General features: G+C 45.2%; 1 protein-coding gene across 2 annotated transcripts in view; it reads left to right on the forward strand.

The window, feature by feature from the left end:
• LOC144770102 (sterile alpha motif domain-containing protein 9-like) overlaps positions 1-17,157 on the forward strand; it is a 554,812-nt gene that overhangs the window by 87,877 nt on the left and 449,778 nt on the right. For both annotated transcript variants that reach the window (XR_013598796.1, XM_078654353.1), the window contains exon 3: positions 13,431-13,493. Coding sequence is in view for 1 of the 2 variants with exons in the window: in XM_078654353.1 (XP_078510479.1) it covers positions 13,431-13,493 (63 nt within the window). In the remaining variant the exon portion in view is untranslated. The remainder of the gene's footprint in view (positions 1-13,430; positions 13,494-17,157) is intronic.

Here is a 17,157-nt window from a genome sequence, read left to right on the forward strand (position 1 = left end):
TTTTGGTGGTGTGTGGGTCCTTGGTGAGGGAGAGGATGAGCTGGGTGTCGTCGGCATAGGAGATGATGTTGAGGTCGTGATGGCGGGCCACTTGTGTGAGGGGAGCCATGTAGATGTTGAACAGAGTCGGGCTGAGGGATGAGCCCTGGGGGATGCCGCAGATGATGTCGGTGGCTTCGGATTGGAAGGGTGGGAGGCGGACGCTCTGGTTTCTGCCGGAGAGGAAGGACTTGGTCCAGTCAAGGGCCTTCTCTTGGATTCCAGCTTCTAGGAGGCGTGTCTTTAGCGTGCGATGGCAGAGCGTGTCGAAGGCGCCCGACAGGTCCAGGAGGATGAGGGCTGATGTTTCGCCGTTGTCTAGTTGGCACCTGATGTCGTCTCTGGCGGCGATGAGGGCTGTCTCGGTGCTGTGGTTTCGTCTGAATCCGGATTGAGATGGGTCTGGGATGTTGTTGTCTTCCAGGTGGCGGGCCAGTTGCTTGTTGACAATTTTTTCGATGACCTTTGCCGGGAACGGGAGCAGGGAGATGGGCCAGAAGTTCTTGAGGTCCTTGGGGTCCGGCTTGGGCTTCTTGAGGAGGGCGTTGATTTCGGCGTGCTTCCAGCTTTCCGGGGATGTCGCTGTTGTCCGTAGTTGGGGTGCGATGGCTGCGTCTGTTTTGTTGAATATGTGGTGTGGGCACGGGTCTGACGGAGACCCTGAGTGGATGGAGTTCATGACCTTGCGTGTCTCGTCGTCGTTGACGTTGGACCAGGTGGTCAGGCGGATGGCGCTGGTGGTGTTCACAGGGGAGGTGAAGTCTGGTGTAGTCGGGGTGGTCGTGGTGTTGAAGCTGTCGTGGATGTCAGCGATCTTACGATGGAAGAAGTTGGCTAGTGAGTCACACAGTTCTTGCGAGGGCAGGACGTCGTTGGTGTTGGCGCTGGGGTTGGAGAGTTCCTTTACGATGCTGAAGAGCTCTTTGCTGTTGTGTGCGTTGTTATCAGGCGATCTTTGAAGGAGGATCTCTTGGCTAATCTGATGAGGTGGTGATGTCTGCGGGTGGCGTCCTTGTGGGCTGCGTGGTTGTCCTGTGTGCGTTCATGGAGCCATATTTTCTCCAGTTTCCGGCATGCACGTTTGGAGGTCTGTAGGTCATCTGTGAACCAGGTGGCTCTCTTGCTGGCGTGGCTGTTGGATGGTTTATTGAGCGGGGCGAGGGTGTTCGCGCAGTCGTCGATCCACTGTCTGAGGTTGTGGGCTTCGGTGTCTGGGTTGGTGGGGTCGGTGGGTGGGTTCTGGGCCAGGGTGGTGATCAGCTGGTCTTCAGTGACTTTGCCCCAGCAGGGGTGAGGCAGCTTTTGGGTGCGGTGGTGCGTGGTTGGTTTCTTGAAGGTGAAATGGAAGCAGAAATGTGAGATAAATGCATGATTTTAGCCAAAGTGTGTGGTTTGTAGAGCTCTGTGGGTAAGAGAAGGTATTGGGATCTACACAAATCAGACCACCCTGGGCTCTTGGGTGTATAGCTTTCAAAAGTTATTAGGTATGTTTCGTTCTATTCTATTATGGTAAAGCATTACTTTCGGAAAAACAGCTTTCTCACATGTTTTCTGTACACAGAATGGAAGTTAGAATAAGTGTTTTGTTGGGGTGCATAGGCAAAAATTTCCCATGAGGTGAAGTTGTAATACAGTATTTTTGGAAGTGGTAATATCTCATTACTCTAATTTAAAAAATCATGCTAAACAGGCGAACATGCACTTCTTACACACCTAACACGATTTCGCTAAAGGAGGGCATAAATGTTCCCCTCCTGGCCTTTCACCTATTTAAACTGAACCAACGCAGCCAGTACAACATCCAACTGTAACTGAACCCTTTTCAATACTGTTGCCAAGTTACATTGGCTTTAGCCTCTTCTAACCTACAAGTAGGAAAGTCTCTCGCATGTTATATGCGTATGTCCAGCCTTTAAAAAACTCTAAGATGCTACTGGCTGAAACTACAATTTCGTAAATTCGCCGTAAGACAAGGCAACACGACTATGATCGCATGAGTGGTGTGAAACTGCAGCTATCAGCTCGATGTGTGAAATTCCGCAGAGAAGCACTGAAGCTACTGAACTTATCGCCAGATCGTTTTTAACTGTCCTATCCGTTGGTTTTTTAGCTGGATCTTATTTGGCTCTTTGACTTTTTATTTTTTCAAACAGATGCGCAGACTATCTCCCACATGAAATGATATGTGTTTCTGTTCTTATCCAAATTATAGTCTAGCATTGTGACTTTAGATCGGCACCAGCGCCTCATTTGTGATCTCATTGCACCTGTTATTGCTTAAAGTATAACTAGCGGGGGAGGCCCTTGGAATCTCCAGCACTAAATGTTATTGGTAGACCTCAGCCAAAATTAACATTGTTCCTTTTTTAAGAATCAGTACGTTGTACTTTACTAATAACAAATGTATCTATTGCCTTTTTTCTACAGAACCGTTAGAATGGCACAAACGTTAAATTTCACCATACTAATTTACCACTAATCCTTTATGGGTTTCCGTAGTAGCGTGCTTCAACACCCCATCAGGGGTAACAAGCGCTATATAAATACAAACCTTTTTTTCTCTTCTATCCTTATGCTATCCTTCAGAATACAAATAACTGACTAACCTATCTACCACTTAAAATGTACTTGCATTTTTCACTATACTAATTTAACACTAATCCTCTATGGGTCCCGTAGTAGCGTGCTGCTCGCCGAAAAAGCACTTTGACGCCTCATCTGGGGTAGTAAGCGCTATACAAATGCAATTACAATACAATACTAGGAGTAGGTTGTTATGCTGGCCGAATTTGAGGGGCCCTTTTTAAAGCTATGAGTTCAATACTGCACTGTAGGGGATTAGGCTCACAAGGGGGTTTAGTGCTGCTTGATGCATTGATTGATTTTGTTGCACTATGTTTTTAGATTTGTGCTATCTGTTTTATCCAGACTGCTGTTTTTATATTGTGAGCGTTTTAAATAATTTGACACAATGAAGTTTATTTATTTGTCTTAACCTAACTCGAATTTTAACCAGAATATACAACCTTCATTTTTTTTTTTTATTAACATTTTACAACAATTTTACCCCCCTCCCCGCGCCAGACAATGACTGTCATTTCTCATTTGCCATTTACAGATGGTACATAATACATTAATTTCGTTTCTTACAAAATATGATATAAAATAAAAAAAAATAAAAAAAGGAAGGAATCCAGATTAGACATACCAACTAAGACATTAGGCATTTGGGAAAGAAGGAAATAGACATTAGCCATACCATTAACATTAAGTATATCAGTCCATAAACCCAAAACTCTGACTGCCCACCAAGGAAAGAAAAGAGAAAGGAACCAGAACCCACTTCTTCAGGGCCAGCTATCTTACATTGCCCCCTTATACATTTAACATCCTATCTTTCCAATCGGCAATCGGTTTCCACAACTGTAGCCCAAGTGCTCTCCTTTTTTTCCCCTTTCTCGCGTAGATGGCTTTCTCAAGATTATGCATATGCAATAGCCTAGCCAACCACTGCTGGAATGGAGGGGCCAGTTTGTCTTTCCATGCAGCCGCTATGCAGAGACGTAGCACGGCCATTGCCACAAATATGAAGCCTCCTGCCATATGTTGTTGTACGTTACAATCCTCTAGGCCTAATATTATTACATCGGGTGTCAGTTTCACTTTAAAGGCCAAAGATTTATCACAGAACATTTCGATGCTATTTATGAGTGGTGAAAGGATTGGGCATCCTGCGAACATATGAATTATGTCTGCCTCTGCGCTATCACATCTCGGGCACCTTACCCCCTGTGTTCCTCCCCACTGCGCAATCCTAGCTGGGGTGTAGTAAAGTCTATACAGAGTTTTATAATGTATATGCCGAGCATAAGGTCTCGTGCCCTAAAGTTAGTGATTTTGAGAATGTCCCCTCTGGAATTCCTAATGCCTCCATCCATTTAGTCTCATATTTCACTAAGTCATCCCCTCTGTGATCTATCAATTCTGCGTACAGCCGTTTAATTGTGCATAGCCGCTCTGCCTCGATCATCTGTAGTATTGGGTTCCCCTTAAATCCCGCCTGGCCACCACGTTTATTACCTAGAAAGCTTCTTACTTGTAAGTACTTGAAGAAAGTCCTATTGCTGACCCCGAATTCCTGTTGAAGCTCCGTGAATGGTCGTACCCCTGATTCCCCCATTAAGTCTCCCATGTTTCTAATACCTTGTCCAACCCATTCTTTGAAAATTGCATCAGAAAAAATATCCGAAGGTAGCGTTGGGTCCCCCACTAGTCTTGTATGTCCATGGAGTCTCCCCAAACCGAAGCTTTTCTTATATGCCTTCCAGATTTTATCAGCAGCTTCTAGTGTCTTAAACCTAGTTCTCTTGAAGTAACTTGGCTCTGAATATCTTAAGAAAGCATTGTTGGTTTCATCTCCCAAAATTAAACCGTACACTTCTAACGACCCTGTGTGTGATTCCCCCTCTCCTCCCGTCCCTCCCAACAAGCAAGTCATTTGCTGTAAAGCCGCAGCCCAATAGTACATCCTGAGGTCTGGTAAAGCCCATCCGCCTTTGTCGTGTGGTAATGACATATATTTCAATGCCCTTCTAGTCTTCCCTTGAGCCCAAACGAAACGATTTATCATATTTTCTAATTTCTTAAACCAAGTCAAGCTAAAAAACAGCGGGATTGTTCTAAACAGGTATAGCATTTTTGGGAGCAAGTTCATTTTCACGTAGTTAACCCTTCCAACCAGTGTCATGTGCAAATTATGTACCCTCTCCAGGTCTTTCTTCGCTTTTGTAATAATAGGGTTGATATTAATTTCTACCAATTTTCCTAGATCTGATGTAATAATAATACCTAAATATTTCCCTTCATTAACCACCCGTGTTTCTGTGCAGCCTGTATGTATATTTTTGATAATTTGCGTCTTACTTTTATTTAATGCATATCCAGCCATTCGCCCAAACTGCTCCGCCTCTGATTCGATTTCCCTTATCGCCTCTGTTGGGTTGGGTGTAATAACCGCTATATCGTCTGCGTATGCTAGAACCTTTATCTCTCCCCTCCTAGTGATCAGTGGTTCTATTCGTACATTTTGTTCTAATTTATATATCAGTGGGTCTATATACATAGCAAACAACAATGGTGAACAGGGGCACCCCTGTCTAGTGCCCCTGGTAATATTGAAGGGTTTCGTACGACCTGTATTTATCCTGACACACGCTGTTGGGTTTGTATAAAGAGCTTGTATTACTTTAATAAAAGTTTCGCCCACTCCCCCTCTTCTCAGAACAGCCCATAAGTACTCCCATGCCACCCTGTCAAATGCTTTCTCGGCGTCAAGTAACAGGGTGGCCATTGGGTTCCCTTCACCTTCCTGGATATCAAACAGTGTAATCATTTTCCTTACATGTGTTGTCGTGTCCCTGTGAGGTATAAACCCGTGTTGGTTGACACTCACCAATTGAGTGATTACCCTGGCGAGTCTGACTGCCTGTATTTTAGAGAATATTTTTGTATCAGCGTTGATTAATGTAATGGGTCGGTATGATCCTGGTTCTGCCGGGTCCTTCCCTTTTTTTAATAGAATGACTATGTCTGCTCCCGCCCAACTACCTGGGATCGCCTGCCCTTGCTGTACTCCTTTGAAGGTTCTTGCTATTTCTTTAAATATTGAAGTTAAAAATACTTTATAAAATTCTCCTGGAATCTGATCGGGTCCAGCTGCCTTTCCGTTCGGTAGCCCCAATATAGCATCGTTTATCTCCTCATCACTTATGTCCTTATCTAGGTACTCTCTGTCCTCTTCACTCAGAGCTTTACCCGGGATGTTCTCTAGGTAAAGCTCTATTTCCTCCCTATCTCGATTTAACTCCTCCTTATATAACTTGCTATAGTAAACCCTGAACACCTCCGATATTCCTTTCTCATCCGTAATTATCTGGCCTGTTCCGTCTTTAATTTCCTTGATCTCGCCTTTGGCTACTCTTTGTCTTGACCGTGCAGCTAGCGTACGTCCTATTCTTTCGCTAAACTCGTAACTCCTTTCTCGCTGTACATCGTACAGTCTAGCGGCTTTGATCGCCACCTCTTCGAGGGCCGCTGCCCTGGCTACTGCTACTTCTAACAGTCGCTCAGTCAGTCCCTGCTGGTCTATGGTAGATAGCTCGAGGCACGTTTCTGCCAGAATCAGGGCGTTGTTCAGGCGATCTCTCTCTGTTTTTTCCCTCCTCTGTTTGGCAATAGAATAGCTAAGCGTCTCTCCTCTGACACAAGCCTTAAATGCGTCCCAGGCATTCCCAGTATTGGTACTCCCTCTATTAATATCCCAAAAATGTTTAATCCATTCATGCATATATGTGATATACTCAACATCCTTCAACAAGCCCCTTTCGAACGTCCATGACCCTACCACCTTCTTAAACCCTTCTCCTTCTATTGTTAATTTTAACGGGTTATGGTCTGATAGTATACGCGGTAACCTCTCAATTACTGTATTACTTAGTAGTACCCGGGAGATAAAAAAATAATCTAGCCTGACACATTTACGGTGGGGTGCTGAGAAGAATGTATATCCGGGATCTGACGGTTTCTTAGCCCCCCACACATCAAACATCCCATTGTTTCTTGCTAGGCTCTGTAATGCCCTGCACACTCTCTTCTTCCTTCCCTGATACTGCCCTGTATTATCTATATCTAGCCCCTTGGCCCCGTCAATATTAAAATCTCCTGCCAAGATAACCCGTGGCGCCCAGGATGGTAACTCAGTATCCAAAAAGAAAAACAACTCTGGGTCGTCCTCGGTCGACCCGTAAGCAGAACCTATAGTGACCCACTCCTCCCCTATAAAACACTCGATCAGGGCACATCTACCCCACTCATCCTCGAACTTCTTCCTCGTTTTGATATCTGCGTGTTTGGTTAATACAGCCACTCCTCTAATTCTCGCGCCTTGTTTTGAGCGCGCTAGAACCCTTAGGCCCAATTGTTCCAGCAGAAACAACCTATTCCCTTCTACATGTGTCTCTTGTAGACAAACAAAATCCGCCCCAGTGTTTTTTAACAACAGTGCCAACCGCTGTCTTTTTAATCTGTCATTCAACCCACACACATTCATGGTGATAATTTTTACGCTCGCACTCATGGAGGTCTATACAAACTTTCCCTACTTCCTCTTGCTCCTGTTATATTTCTTTTGCAAATATTCGAATCATTGTGTATGTTCACTTGTTTCGATTCTTCCCACTGTGTTTGGTATGTCTTTGCTCCTTCTTCTCATTCTGCCTGTACCACCTGTGCTTGCTGTATTACTTGTACCATCTGTATTACCTGTTTCATCTTAACTACTTGTACCATTAGTTTTATCTCTCCCTCACTGGCGCCCCCTCCCCCTCCCCTGTCCACAGGCAACTAGGTCAATCCTGACCTATGTATGACTGGTTCCCAAACCCCTTGAGTGAAGCTGTCCCCCCCCTCCCTACCAGTAAAATAGATGCAATTGCAAAAAGGACATCAAGGAACTTTTTAAAGAATCAATCCACCAGGCTCCGCCCAGTCCCCTCTGGAAGCTCCTTACACTAAACATAACATAACAGTATAACAGTGTACCCCACCAAGCTACAACCTGCTAAAACCTATACAAAGTGTTATAACCCTTCACCTCTTTGGATTCTCTTTAGCCCTATTCAGTCCATTTCCAGTCCGTATCAGTTACAGCCATAGACCCCCCCCCTTTTTCCCCTCTTTTTTTTTTTGTTTTTTTTTTTGTTTTGTGGGGTTAACTATTTTCTTCTTTTCTCCTTTATCTCAGTCAGGAAGCTCTGTGCTTTAACTTCAGAGAAAAACATTCTCGTATGGCCCTCTGATGTTACTTTCAGCCTAGCGGGGAACAGGAGATATGCCTCACATCCAGCTTTCTGGAAGGGATCTATCATTTGTCGCAGTCTCCATCTCCTCTCCACCGTGGCATGGCAAAAATCCGGCCGGGTGAAGAAAGAATTTCCTTTAAAAGCCCGACGGTCTTGTGGCCTAGCATTGTCTATAATTTCTTGTCTTGCCAGAAAGTTTCCTATGTATACCAACATAGCTCTTGGTCTCTCACTCTGGGCACCATAAGACTTCTTGATTGTCAACGGAAATCTATGCGCCCGTTGTACCTCGACGTCCCAGTTCCAAGGCATGATCTCTGGAAATGATTCTCTTAATAGCATAACCACATAAGCCCTGGGGTTCTGCTCCTCAACCCCCTCCGGAATCCCTAGAAACCTTATGTTGTTCCTCCTCTGCCTATTTTCCGCATCCTCTGCCTTCCATTGTAAGTCCTCATTGAATTTTTCTTGCGCTGTCTTAAACTCTTTCCACTGTGAAACCTCGTCCTCCAACTGGCCTGTTCTCTCCTCCACTTCTGTCATTCTACCGGCCATCTCCGCATACAACTTGTTTACTTTACACAATGACCCCTCAATTTTCTTACTTGTCCGTTTTGCTCTCTTACCTTCGGCCCTCACTTCTCCCTGCATTTGCCTAAGAGTGGTATAGAGCATCTCCATGGTGGGGCCCTGACCATGTGCTTGAGATTGAGATTGAGATTGAGAACTCGGGAGACCATTATGCCGAGACCTAGCTCCCCCTTCATCCTGATACATCCTCAAGGTTGCCGCGTGGTCCCATGCCGGTTTACTAGGCCTTTCGGAAGGCCTGGGACTAAGCCTACTTTGCATTTTCCTAGTATACTGTTGCTTCCTTCTTACAACTGTTTGTTTCTGAACACTATCATCTGTGGAGGATCGGGTCTGGCCAGTCTCAGATTCGATTTCTGTCTCGGATCCCTTTTCTGAGGTAGACACCTCCGTCTCTTCTATACTTGCCTCTAAGTCAGTTGTTTCAGCATCAAGCAAATTTCCCTTGTTTCTATGCATATCCATTACCTTGTCTGTTTCGACAGACTCCTCAATCAGTGAAAAAAAAATGTCATCTCCTGAAATCCCCGGTAGTAGCCTTGGCTCTGGATCTAGTGAGCCCCCTACCAGTGCCAGTGCCGATGACTTTCCCCCTCCTTCAAGTCCTTTATTATTTGGAAGTGACTTGCTCTGCTCTCCTTTATCCAGGTTTAAACCACTGGCGATGACGTAGACATCCTTCCCCGTTGGGGATTCCGTAGCGCTGTCTACTCCTTCCCTCTGGTCCTCTACTTTCTCATCCTGGGACATGACACAAGGATGACCGTCGTGTAGGTTGACTGCGGCTACCAGTGTTTGACTAAAAGTGTCTCTTGGGGTATTCACGGGATTGCTGTTCTGAGGTTCACTGTCAATAGGAATGTCCTCTCCCAGGGGGACTATTCCTGAACCGCTGTTGCTAAAAGGGTTACTTAAAGTGTTAATCTGAATACCCTGAATATTAGGCCCAATCGTGCTGCCCTCAGGTTCCATCGCCCCAGATACGACACTTAGGTTCTTGCCCTGTGCTGACGACGGACTCTTTGACACCAATGCCGGGTCCCCCCCCTCCAGGCCTGCTCCTCCGCACTCCTCGCTTGTCTCCACATTAACAGCAATAACAGTAATAGCGGGCACGTCCTTACCAGGCTCGTTTCCAGACTGGACAACAGGCACATTTAACAGAGCTCCTGTGCCTGGCTCTGTAACGCCCTCCAACCTTTGTTCACCCGCGCAGGTCCCGGCTTCCCTTGGAGCTTGCACTGGCCCGACTTGTTCTGTCTCTGCCGCCTCCTTCACCGCCTCTCCGAGAGCTGGATCTCGTGGCGGTGGCGTCCTGCTGCCCTCCGCATTGGCTTGGACTGGGGTCTTGTTTCTATCTGCTGACGCATCCCTTCCGAAGGATTCAGCCAAGGTAGGCTGCCTTAGACCCCCTCTTCCTGCTCTAGGGGTAGACTCCTTTGCTGCCATTTCCTTTGCCGCTGTCTCCGTTCTGAGCGCTTTCTTCTCAGCGCGTCCTGCATTGGCTGCTGCAGTCATCGCCCGGCGCTCTGCTCTCTGCTCGGCCTTAATTTCGGCCTCACGTTCCTTTTCTTTCCTTCTCAGCTCCCTCTTCTTGGCGACTGAGTCCATCTCGGCGTCCGTGTCCAAGTTCTTTGATCTGGCAGTCTGCTTTCTCGTCTCGATCTGCGAGGGCATTCTCTGTTCAAGCTCTCTGAACAGCGATTCCCTTGTACCCTCTGCCACAGCCTCAGACCTCAGAGATAGGGTAATGTGCTTTAGCAGCCGGGCCACCGAGGCAACTCGAATGTAGATCCTTCGCTCCAACTGTAATAGATCTACAGTAGTAACTCCGTATTTCCTTGGCTTGAATTGCATTTATTTTTATTTCCGAGAAACTCTCCTTCTGCATCCGCATAACCCCCAAATGACTTCAGGGAGGAGGAGAGAGACCCAGCCTCTCACTCAGTGATTCGGTCCGCGGCCATCTTGCCAGATGCCGAAGAATATACAACCTTCAATGCCGAATATATTCTGAGATTCATCAAACCTTTTATCACTGAGAAATTCGGACGTTAAATGTTAAGGCGATTAGGTTTTGACTATGAATAGTATTGTGTAGGGACAGATTCAGAAGCCTCACCCAACTAGCCAAAAGCCATTCAAACTGCCAAAACGACAACTACCATGAAAGGTAAGTTAAATAGTAGTTTATTCTGGAGTCGCCACGAAGACCACAGTCAGGTCCGTCCTCGAGTGACGTGACACAAGCGCCTCCAGCCCATGCAATGCAGAGGAGCCCCCAGTCTTACAGGGGCCCCCAAACTCTTCAAGGTGCTCCCACATAGTCCAAGGTCAATGAACATCTGTAAGATATGGGAGACCTAGGTGCCTCTTATCACATTCTGCAGGGGGGGGGGCATCATTTTGTGCTACTACTGCCATCCTTCTAGCTAGCCTGCATCCATCAGTTGTAGCCGCCCACTTCCCATTCCGAAGTACACACAGTCCACATGAGGCGGAACAGCAGCTTGAGACCACTTTCAACACACGCAAGCGACAGCTCATACCATTCACACCACACACCATAGCGCATACCATTCACACCACACACCATAGCTCATACCATTCACACCACACACCATAGCGCATACCATTCACACCACACACCATAGCTCATACCATTCACACCACACACCATAGCTCATACCATTCACACCACACACCATAGCGCATACCATTCACACCACACACCATAGCTCATACCATTCACACCACACACCATAGCTCATACCATTCACACCACACACCATAGCTCACACCACACACCATAGCTCATACCATTCACACCACACACCATAGCGCATACCATTCACACCACACACCATAGCGCATACCATTCACACCACACACCATAGCGCATACCATTCACACCACACACCATAGCTCATACCATTCACACCACACACCATAGCGCATACCATTCACACCACACACCATAGCGCATACCATTCACACCACACACCATAGCTCATACCATTCACACCACACACCATAGCGCATAACCCCCAAATGACTTCAGGGAGGAGGAGAGAGACCCAGCCTCTCACTCAGTGATTCGGTCCGCGGCCATCTTGCCAGATGCCGAAGAATATACAACCTTCAATGCCGAATATATTCTGAGATTCATCAAACCTTTTATCACTGAGAAATTCGGACGTTAAATGTTAAGGCGATTAGGTTTTGACTATGAATAGTATTGTGTAGGGACAGATTCAGAAGCCTCACCCAACTAGCCAAAAGCCATTCAAACTGCCAAAACGACAACTACCATGAAAGGTAAGTTAAATAGTAGGTTATTCTGGAGTCGCCACGAAGACCACAGTCAGGTCCGTCCTCGAGTGACGTGACACAAGCGCCTCCAGCCCATGCAATGCAGAGGAGCCCCCAGTCTTACAGGGGCCCCCAAACTCTTCAAGGTGCTCCCACATAGTCCAAGGTCAATGAACATCTGTAAGATATGGGAGACCTAGGTGCCTCTTATCACATTCTGCAGGGGGGGGGGGGGGCATCATTTTGTGCTACTACTGCCATCCTTCTAGCTAGCCTGCATCCATCAGTTGTAGCCGCCCACTTCCCATTCCGAAGTACACACAGTCCACATGAGGCGGAACAGCAGCTTGAGACCACTTTCAACACACGCAAGCGACAGCTCATACCATTCACACCACACACCATAGCGCATACCATTCACACCACACACCATAGCGCATACCATTCACACCACACACCATAGCGCATACCATTCACATCACACACCATAGCTCATACCATTCACACCACACACCATAGCTCATACCATTCACACCACACACCATAGCTCATACCATTCACACCACACACCATAGCTCATACCATTCACACCACACACCATAGCTCATACCATTCACACCACACACCATAGCTCATACCATTCACACCACACACCATAGCTCATACCATTCACACCACACACCATAGCTCATACCATTCACACCACACACCATAGCTCATACCATTCACATCACACACCATAGCTCATACCATTCACACCACACACCATAGCGCATACCATTCCCACCACACACCATAGCTCATACCATTCACATCACACACCATAGCTCATACCATTCACACCACACACCATAGCGCATACCATTCACATCACACACCATAGCTCATACCATTCACACCACACACCATAGCGCATACCATTCACACCACACACCATAGCTCATACCATTCACATCACACACCATAGCTCATACCATTCACACCACACACCATAGCTCAAACCATTCACACCACACACCATAGCTCATACCATTCACACCACACACCATAGCGCATACCATTCACACCACACACCATAGCTCATACCATTTGCACAAGACAAACACACAACAAGCATTCAGGGCATAAGGGAAACCTAAAGAATGTTGCTTCCAAAGTTCATTGAGATGTTGTGATTTTAGAAACAGGGCTGGACAGGAAACTAAAAACCTTTTGAAACCAGTCTTCACTCCCTTTTTTGCAATCTTTTTCTCTTCCTCTGTGTCTTTTTTTCCTTCCTCGCTCTCTCTCTTTCCCTTCCTTGCTCTCTCTCTTTCCCTTCCTTGCTCTCTCTCTTTCCCTTCCTTGCTCTCTCTCTTTCCCTTCCTCGCTCTCTCTCTTTCCCTGCTGTCCGAAGCACAGATTGTTGGAGACCAAGGCAGCAGCCCCACTCCTTCTAAGCCCGGCTTCCATTGGCTCCCGTCCCCTGGGGAAGTCCCCGATGAATAAAAGGCCAGGCCAGCCCTGGTTAGAAGCAGTTGGACCTGCTCGGCGGTTCGCTTTACTCTGACAAGGGCGAAGACCTGGATATTCAGTGTGCTTTACATTCCACGAGCCGGGCTGAAAGCAACTTTTTGTTTATTTTCACAGAATTGGAAACCTGCCTCATTTTAATATGAGAATGACAAAGCGTGCATTGGACCTGGGATCAAGGTGAGTCGTGATATTACTGGTTACTTCTGTTCTCTCTTTGTTTTGAAATAACTCGGATAGACTGTCAGCCTTGCTTTGAGCTCGGTCACCGTGCATTTCCTCTTCTGCCACAATTATTGTTAAATGTGGATTCAGTTTAACGAGGCGCCATTGACTTTCCGCACATTCCTGCACAATCCGGCAGTAGCTGTTATCTCAATCAGAGTAAAATAGATTCAAGCCAGCAAGTTATTTCAATGTCAGTTGTCCTTGAAAGAAGTTATGTTACAGTCACAACCTCGTCTGCATTCTTTTTGTAGCAACTCACTCAAATTTTTTCAGTTCCTTGTTTTTGGTGCAAATCGCAACACGATTCGTTCTCCTCTCAGAGGTTTTTCGGGTCCCTGCAATGTTTTTTTTACCAAGTTAGGTCAATATTTTTATTGGAGACCCTCGACATTTGTAATCGATCTCATCGATGCTATTTTGCCCAGAGGAACCCACCTCTCTTGCATTCGTGTTATTGACACATCATTACGATGGTTTACAGACACCGACGTCCATTCACCCCAATGCCAGCGGGAGCAGAGAGGGGGCATTACACAGCCTTTCACCCCGAGTCTTCTAAGAAAGCGATGTCATATGACATTAACACTGATGTCATCACAATAAATTACATCCTTCAAGTTTCATAACTGCATGACTACTATAAGAATAAACCACAGACAAATGTCTATTTTAAGTACCACTTATATTAGGGTGCTGACATAGTATGCTACGTGAACATTACTCATTTCTCTTTGTAGTACATACAAAATTATGTGTTTGAAGAGAATATAATGCCGCAAAGCACCAAATACCACTACTTTTATTTATACCGCAAACTGTCATGGTTATTTAGTTTCCACAATAAAAAAATGTATTGATAATTCATTAGGAGAGAACAAAGAGACTTAAATAAATAGTTATGTCCATGTGTGTAAATTAATATAAACAAAATCTAGAATAGGACCTAAGGTAATGACCTAAATTATTAGTACTTGCTAACACATTTTGATGCATGACAATTTGCAAGAGGTTTTATTCAACCCCCAAATGTTTTCATTTGTTTACAGTAATGATAGTAAGGGAACAACTTTTTAAAGTGTATTCGTTTTTAGTTCATTTTTTTACCTAATAAAGAGTGTGCATTGCACTGCTGAATGCATTTTGGTAGACATTATTTACCTTCTGTTCTTGAAGTGGCGTCTGATATTCTTTTAAGGTGGTCTGGAATAATACTGCCCTCAATTGTATGTAACAGGTGAGCGAAGAGAGTGAGCCCCGCCCTTCCACGGAGAGTATTTGTCATAGGTGCACTATGTCAAGAAAAGCGTCCAGTCTATCAGTGCCTGCATTTTTCAAAGGGTGGCACCATGAGTCAATAATTACCTTTAACGATTTTAGGACCAACTGCAGACTCACAAGTTTTACACCACAACCCCCCCCCCATACTCACTTCCATTACCTCACCCACTCTTACTCTCACCCTAATTAAATTCATGCTCACTCTTATGCATTCACTCTTACTCTCACCGACTCATTCTCTCTCTGCCTCACTCACACATTTTTACCCAGTCTCACTCACTCTGATTCACTAGTCTACTCTCTCTCACTCCCATTCACTTCTACTCTTGTTTCTCATACTTTCTCACTCATTTGCACTCACCCTTATTCATATTGTCTCATTCTCACTCACGCTGACTAACTTACACTAATTGTAACTCACTCTGACCTGATACTCCTCTGCTTTTGGCACTGATTTTGCCACTTCTTAGGCCAGGGGTCACAAAGGCAGTGCCAGCGGTCACAAGGAGAAAAGCCAAGGAGGTACAGATGCAAATACTGGTGACCCCTAAATGATGATCATGTGTCCATTCTTCATTCCTCACCTCTTGATTTTATCCTGTTTGCTCTTCTATACCCCTTTCTCTTGCATGTATCCTTGTCGCTCCATGAGTATCTCAGCAGTCTCTTTTTATTGCCTCTCACTCTCAGAAGTCTGTTTTCCCTACTCTACTGTCTTGTTTTAGACTCTCTCTTTATCACACTTTTCTCACACCTGCCTCTCTTTCTTTTTCTGTCTCTGTTGGCTGTGTCTTTCTCATCTTCTTTTCAGTCACATGTCTTACCTGTCTTCTAATCTCTGTCTGACAACAAACAGGCTGTTTTTCGCCACTTTGTCTTCATCGCCTCTCTCATCTGCCTCTCTCACACCAATCCTTCTCTCTCCAATACCTTTCTCTTCATCTCTCTAACTAAGGGCCAGATGTAGGAGAGGAAATACCGGTCGGTAACGGCCGATTTCGGCCGTTACCGACCGGTATTTAGGATTCGGCATGTAGGGGCCAGCATTTTACAGAATCGGTAAATTTACAGATTCGGTAAATTTACCGATTCTGTAAAATACCGAATCAGTAATTTTACCAATTCGGTAATTCCACATTAAGGTGACACTCCTGAGAGTGCCACAGGCCCTTAAGAGTCGGTATTTTACCACCCAATCCTATTGGGTGGTAAAATACCGAATTCAGGTGTGCATGCATATCTGTGTATGCACACCTGTGCCATGTGACACACAGACATGCACTTAGGGCATGTCTGTGTGCCACATGGCACACATGCCTGTATTTGGGGTGCTAGAGGGTGTCAAAGTGACACCCCCTGCACCCTTGCAGGATTCGGTATTTACCGATTTGGTAAATACCGAATCGGTATTGCCCATTGATTCCTATCGCCTTCAAGGCCCATAGGAATCAATGGGCAATACCGATTCGGTATTTACCGAACCGGTAAATACCATTCTTACCGATTCGGTAAATGTGAAAAGAAATTTACCTACATCTGACTACTTCTATTTTACCGATTCATAAATACAGAATCGGTAAAATTCGGTATTTATGAATCGGTAAAATAGAATTACCTACATCTGGCCCTAGGTTGTTTATTCTCCCTCACTCTTTCTCGCTCACTCACACACATCTTTGTCTTTCAGTTTCTCACCTGTCAAGCTGATCTGTTTTCTAGCTCTCTTCTGGTCTCTCTTGTTCCTCAGACATCTATTAACTCTTCTTTTTCGCTCTGGTCTCTGACTTATTTCCCTTTCACATGATAATGTCCAGGGTCATTGTGACACCCTATGCTGAGCCTTCTCAAGAAGCAGCAATACATGTATAGCTTTGTTGATGTTGCCAGTTTGTTATTTTGAACTCACCATTCATTCAGTGTTTTTGGTAAACTGTTTATAAGTCCCGTTTATCCCTTGTTATATCTTGGAGCAAAGTAGTAGAAAAAAAAATAAACCATTGGGTTATAAAAGTGCACAAAAAAGCCTAAGGGTGGTCTTTTTTTTAAATTTTAGCCAGCAATGACTCATCTGGTCATAGTTCGTTAATAGTTTTAAAGAGGTTAAAATTAATTAGATCAACCATCTGATTATATTAAACATGAGAGTGCATCTGCAGAGTTCTGATAAAGCAGCAACAAATATATAAATAATGTACAATGGAGAAGAATAAAGACATTTTTCAGGCAAGGGGAATGTGAGGATGTCATGTGGAACTTAACAGGTAAGTAAGTTGGGAAGCAGCGAATAAAGACCCAATTTTGGCAGGAATTATCTTAACACCTGCTACTTAAGTTAACC

This window comes from Lissotriton helveticus, chromosome 7 (genome assembly GCF_964261635.1).
Source record: "Lissotriton helveticus chromosome 7, aLisHel1.1, whole genome shotgun sequence".
NCBI classification, from domain to species: domain Eukaryota; kingdom Metazoa; phylum Chordata; class Amphibia; order Caudata; family Salamandridae; genus Lissotriton; species Lissotriton helveticus.